The sequence below is a fragment of the Tachysurus fulvidraco genome, chromosome 8 (genome assembly GCF_022655615.1).
Source record: "Tachysurus fulvidraco isolate hzauxx_2018 chromosome 8, HZAU_PFXX_2.0, whole genome shotgun sequence".
NCBI lineage: Eukaryota > Metazoa > Chordata > Actinopteri > Siluriformes > Bagridae > Tachysurus > Tachysurus fulvidraco.
Genome location: NC_062525.1, coordinates 3836158 through 3842735, shown reverse-complemented (window position 1 = coordinate 3842735; position 6578 = coordinate 3836158). Strand labels below are relative to the sequence as shown.

At 37.7% G+C, this 6578-nt stretch overlaps 1 protein-coding gene across 1 annotated transcript in view; it reads left to right on the top strand.

Moving 5' to 3' along the window:
* Positions 1-638: 638 nt before the first annotated feature.
* wnt3 (wingless-type MMTV integration site family, member 3) overlaps positions 639-6578 on the top strand; it is a 31621-nt gene continuing 25681 nt past the window's right edge. The window contains exon 1 of the mRNA XM_027165316.2: positions 639-1011. Coding sequence (XP_027021117.1) covers positions 926-1011 — 86 coding nt within the window. The 5' untranslated portion in view covers positions 639-925. The remainder of the gene's footprint in view (positions 1012-6578) is intronic.

Below are 6578 nucleotides of genomic sequence, written 5' to 3'. Positions count from 1 at the left end.
GCATGCCTGGCCCTGCCACCACCTTTTATTGCTTTATTGTGTTCCCTTTGTGTGTCTCGTCTTCATACGGGGTGCTGGTCGCCGAGTGGGTGTGGTGGGGTGGAGCGGGGTGGGGGGAGAGGGGGCAAAATTTTTAAGGACGAACTCTGGGGACGGTGGATCGGGTTAACGAGATTAATTAATCAGGTTAATTAGTATAAGCTTAAGATTGTTGAGAAATTCATAAACGTACTTGTTGCAAGAGATTTTTTGTAAAAAAAAAAAATCTGTCGTTACCATCCTTTCATTCTTCCACCCTCCCTCTTTCAGTCTCTTTCTCTTTCTTTCTTTGCTACATTACCAGGGGGTGCTGGGTGATTGACAGATGGGCAGGAATAATAATTTTTTTTTTTTTTTTTTTTTTTTGCGTAACCTAAGGCCATGCTCTCTGATTGGCTTGCCAGCTGACATCTCCAAACCTTGCTCATCTCTCTCTCTTTCTTGCTCTCTCTCACTCTCTCTCTCTCTCTCTCTCTCTCTCTTTCTCTCTCACTAATATTGGCCCTGTAGATGAGACATCCTGAGGGGGGGGGGGGGGAGTGGGGAGAGAAAAAGATATGTACCTTAGGGAAGAAGCTCAGAGAGAGGGAGGGATAGAGACGACGGGTAGGAGCGTGTGTGAGTGCGTGAGACATTTACTCCTCTAACTACTGGAAGACAAACACACTTTCCTCTTTCGACTTCCTTTTTCTTTAATCCTAAAAAATAAGATCACTCGAGAAATCAAATCAAGTGGATTTTTTTTTTTCATTCCTCATTTTATTTATTTATTTTTTTTAAATTTCCATCCAGACCTTTTTTTAGGGGACTCAGTATTCCGTCCCCTCGCTGGAAATCCTATGTTCTGATCAACAGACATTTCCGTCCACACAAGAAGACATACCTCATGGATTTGTACCTTGTTGGATATCTACATCTTCTGTGCGTGTGGTTGTCCAGCTCTCGGGTGCTCGGAGGCTATCCCATCTGGTGGTGAGTAGCTCCACTTTTCTGCATCATCTTCCTCAGAAGGATGAAGGGGGAAAAAAAAACAAACAAAACAAAACAAAAAAAAAAACGACGGTCAGCGATTATTTTTCGGAAGGACAGAAAAAACTTTCGCTTGACTGCGTGGTGGAAAAAATGGCTCTCTTAGGTCTCAGTCCAAAGAAACTTTACTAACCTCAGTCTCTGGTCTAACGGAAAAGGCTAGCGTACACTTTTTTTTTCTTTTTCTTTTTTTCAACACTCACTTTCTCACATGTGTTTTCTGCCACAGATATGAATGTTTCAAACACAATAAAAAGTGCTGTAGAGTTTTTATTAATCGTCAGAGTTAAAGGTGGTAAAACAGCAGCTAGCTCGAGCGTTGTCTTGGCGAGTCGCTTCAGCATTAACGCCGTGTTAGGAGCGGTAATGGTTTCTCTGATCTGTTTCGGGTTTGTAAGCGAAACGTTTTGCTCAACCGTTTTTTTTGTTTGTTTGTTTGTTTTGAAGTTAAAGCGGACTGCAGTGCAAAACTGTTTATTATTATTATTATTATTATTGAATTTAAATGTAAAGATTCAGATTGAAATTTTAAACTAAGCAATCAAACACCGGATTCACGGGTAAGCAGATCTGTTATAAACATGTTAATAAACAGTTTATAAATGTTTTGTTACAAAATTTAGCTCAGATTTCTAACCGATATTTTTTTTTTTACCAAACTAATTTATTTAGATATGCACATAGATAAAAATTAAAAAAAAAAAGATAGAAAAAGAATAGAAAGTTTTCATTTTCTTCCAAAAAAAAAAGAATGTCCGTTGTGTCCGAGTTTTTTTGTTTTGTTTGTTTTTGTTTTTTTGTAAACGATTTGTGTTGATGTCCGACAAAACCCTCATTGGCTCCTGATACAATACCTGTCAGGATTAATGAACCCTAGCAGTCGCACTTAGCATGTGATCCTCGAGTCCTGGCTCCTTCCAAACCACCAGCATCTTCTGGTTTCATTTACAGAGTTTACAAGTGCTGCCAACACACACACACACACACACACACACACACACACACACACACACACACACACACACACACTCACACACTCTGAGAGCTAGAATAGAAACGCCAGTTCATGGGCTCTCACTGACACTCCTGGCAGTTGGAGCTAGAAGAAGTGGTGACAAAGAGCGAAGTGTGTATGTGTGTGTGTGTGTGTGTGTGTGTGTGTGTGTGTGTGTGTGTGTGTGTGTGTGTGTGTGTGTGTGTGTGTGTGTGTGTGTGTGTTCTGCAGCTGTTCCCTCCACAGCACACTAGTATGACAGCGGTGTAGTTTTCACCGTCTCTGCTCACAATGCAGCAACTCTTTGATTTGGGTGGCGTGCATGTGTGTGTGCTTGTGTGTGTGTGTGTGTGTGTGTGTGTGTGTGTGTGTGTGTGTGTGTGTGTGTGTGTGTGTGTGTGTGTGTGTGTGTGTGTGTCGTTAAGTGGACGGCTAGGAAAAACGAGAGAATGAGACATGAAAAGAGAGAAACATGGCTTCAGGTGAGCAAGCAGGTGGTCGGAGCTCAGACAGTCTCTGAAGCTCGGCTCCAGCTGTTCGCTCAGAGAGAACGACACGAACGTACAGATCAATCCGAAATGACGAGAAATCGCACGCGTCCCCATGACACCCCTGTTCTTCTTTTTTTATTTCTTTTATCTCCCAACAAAAGTACTTCCTATTTCCTGTTGAAACACATTATCCACTTTATCGACTAGTCGAGACGGTAAAATGTCCATCGCGTTCGTCTCATTTCTCACCTTCCTGGAAGTCCAACACGACTTCTGGATCAACAAAGTAACAGAAAATGATTATATTTTTACTCACAAAATATAATGGAGAAATGGTTAAAGAAGACAAGGAAACCTGTTCATTTTTGTTTATGTCATTTATGTGAAATTTAAAAAAAAATCAATAAAAAAAAAGTTTATTTTCATCATCAGATTAAATCCCATATTGACCGCATCGATTTATTTTATATGATTACCCTTTAAATTTATTTTTAATATAAAAGTCATGCTAATATATTAATAAACAGTTTGTAAGTCGTCATTACAGATTTTTTGCAGAAATTTCTAACCATTTCTTTTTTAAAAAATATTATGAAATTATGAAATATAGTGTTGATTAGAAAAAAGTTGAAATGCACAGAAATTAATTGGAGATTTTTTCTAACGATCAGAACTCACGATTTATGAGTCTAGTAATGAGTACGAAAGAAATGTACAGAAATGGAAAGGCTTAAATATTTATCTCAAAGCTCCCGATCGTTAGAGGCATGAAAAGTCTTATTAGATGTCAAAAGACCTGATGGAATAATTATAACTTATTCTAATTTTATAATAATGTCCCAGAGGAACGGTTTGTGAACAGTCTGTACGAGAGTTTCGGCTTCGTCGAGCCGGCGACGGGTGGTGGGGTGCCAATACTTTTGAGCACAATCCAGAAAGACCTCCGGTTGAGATTTTCTTTTTTTTTTGTTTTAAATAAAGAGAAATAGAAAAATGGAAATCGGATAAATGTAAAGGAAAATTGTAGAGTTTTGGTGTTTTTTTTTTTTTCATGGAAATACTTGACAGAAATTGCCAGAAAAGCTGCAGATCGCACACGACAGAGGATAAAACTATACGGATATCATTTATTTATTTATTTATTTATTTATTTATTTATTTATTTATAATTTTATTATAACCCTTCATTTTATAGTTTATCACACAAACAAGCAGCTGTTTGGAAGTTAGGTTAAATTTTCAGTCTGTGTTATTTATTTATTTATTGCTTTTCCATGGACAAATAAAAATAAAACCTTTCTTTCTTTCTTTCTTTCTTTCTTTCTTTCTTTCTTTCTTTCTTTCTTTCTTTCTTTCTTTCTTTCTTTCTTTCTTTCTTTCTTTCACTTGTCTGTTTTTCTTTCTTTCTTTCTTTCTTTCTTTCTTTCTTTCTTTTTCAACTTAACAGTTCTGATCCCTTGAGAACCATCAGATTCTGATTTTCTTTTTTCTCATAAAAATGATTTTTTTTAAAAATTCTATCAGTAAGATGCTTTGATTTAACGTGCGTGCGACGGTACGATTGTTATTTCTTTTTAAAATTTCTCTTAATCCGTCAATCAGAAAAGTTTTTCTGTGGCATCAACAATAGAGAAACCTTCTCTAAAAGAAAATCGTCTCCTCTTTAGGTTTAAATTAATCTCGATGCAGACAAATACTTTCCCTTTAAATGTGTAATGAAATGATAACTAGATACCTTAAAATGAAGAAGAAGAAGAAGAAGAAGAAGAAGAAGAAGAAGAAGAAGAAGAAGAAGAAGAAGAAGAAGAATCCAGAGTGAGTGTGCTGTTCTTTTACCAAATATTTCGTGTGTCTGTGAATCTTGGCATTAAGGAAAAAAAAGTCAGAATATATGGGTGCCAATACTTTTTCAAACAGCCCTACATACTTTTTTTTTATGTTGTACCATTTTCACTGTATTTTCTTTAGATAAAGACTTAATCCGTACCAAAACACGGATTTTTTTTAAAGCAAATCCAGAATCAAGGAGTCGAAGGAGAAAGCCGACGAGGTGCTTGTCAGTTTTCTCGGCTTTATTTGTTTGCATACGTATTACGGATGATGAGTGATTCCTCGTGCCGGGCCTAAGTCGAGTCTTAGCCGAGGCTCGGCGGTTTCTCCAAACCACTCCAAATAAAATAACAGACAGACAGAAACGTTTGTGGTTTTCTCTCAGAAAAAAAAAGAGAGAGAGAGAGAGAGAGAGAGAGAGAGAGAGAGAGAGAGCTCTCTGAATCCAGCTGGCCTCCGAAAGTATCGTTCATCTGTGATCAATCAGAGGCGAGGAAACCGACTCATAACTGTCGAGTCGAGTCCAGGCCCAAGACCTACGATCGAACAGAGCAGTTTTATTTCCAGCAGAATTTTTATTTTTATTAATCTGAGGCAACGTTCAAGTATATATATATATATAAAAATAATCGTTCACTTCATTCTTCTTGGATGGAGGAGTGAACAAAATGTCACCTCGGCGTGAAGCGCTGCATCAAAACCGGTCAAAACTGAACCTGAGTGAAAGACTTCGGTTAGGGAGCGAAGTCAGCATCATCCGTACTGTTTCATTCACCTTAATTGAAAATCTAATCAAATTTTTCATTTGTGATATTTTCCATCTGATCAAGTTTAAAAATTGAAAAAAAAAAAAGAAAAGAAAGAAAGCTGTTGATAATCGTGCGCAAAGACGATTGGTTAATAGACCTGTTTATGCAAATTAGCATTTATTTTAATGGGATGCTTTAAATCTAGCTTGAAATTAAATTAGTTATGTACAGAAACGTGACGCACCGAAAATGATTCGATTTGCGATGAATTCATTTTCATTTCTTTGAACTATAACATCACGGTAGTGAAGAAGTAAACGTGCTGAGGTACATTTTATACATTAACAAATAGCATTAATAAAGGCTTTTTAGGTGAACGACAGAGAAGGAAATCTCTAGAACTTTTCTAGAAAATTCTCTCTCCTTTTGTTTTTTGGTTTTTTTTTAAACGAGATGAGCCGAGGCTTGAGGAATCGGCAGGGATCCTGACCTGCTCCTGTCGCCTCGTCTTCAATAGGACTTTAGGAGCCATCTCTGGGTTTCAGGAATGTCATTATCCGGGCCGACACCCCCTGCACGACGGCCACTAGGAGCACTTTACTGATACTTAGTGCGGGAAAATCCTCCGTTTGCAATTCAGTGTGAAAAGGATCAAGGATGTCCAGGCATCCGCCCAGCCACTTAAGAGAGGAGAGATGAATGCAAACACACCGGCTGAGAAGAAAAGAAGGTTATTCCCCTGGACTTATAGGTTCAATATCAATAACGGGTGAGGAGGAGGAGGAGGAAGAGGAGGAGGAGGAGGAGGAGTAGAAGGAGGAGGAGGTGTAATGGGGTGGATACGGGGTGCAGTGTAGCACAGTGCTCATACAGTGAGGCTGAAAAGAACGGCAGGATAAAGCTCTCACGCTGCACACACAGGAAGAGAGCGACTTATCTGCTTATCTTTCTGTGCAGATAAAAGAACAGCAGCTCCAGATTAATATCGGCTCGTATCAGCTTAACTTCTTCCGTCATCAAACGCACATCTAACATTTCAGCAATTTAGATCATCGAATTAACTTAAAGACAAAAAAATCATGTGAGATTTTTATACACATTAGGAAGCCGTCTGCGTAAGTGTTGGACTATAAACCTTATAAAAAATGTTTTGAAAAAATCATCGGGTTAACAGAACAAAATGAGTCACATCACTGAATAAGTTCAAATTTATTTTCCTCACAAAAAACAGTGTGTTCGGTGTATTAAATATAGACATTAATAAAAAATAAAAAAAAGTCAAGTACTAATCACTAAAAGTTATTTTTTTCCTCAGAAAGAAAAATTTTTATAAGAAAAGCTAAAATAAATCTTAAACAAAATCAGTGAATCAATAAAAACTTTCCTCATAAAGAATCATTTTCCTCACACACACACACACACACACACACACACACACACACACAC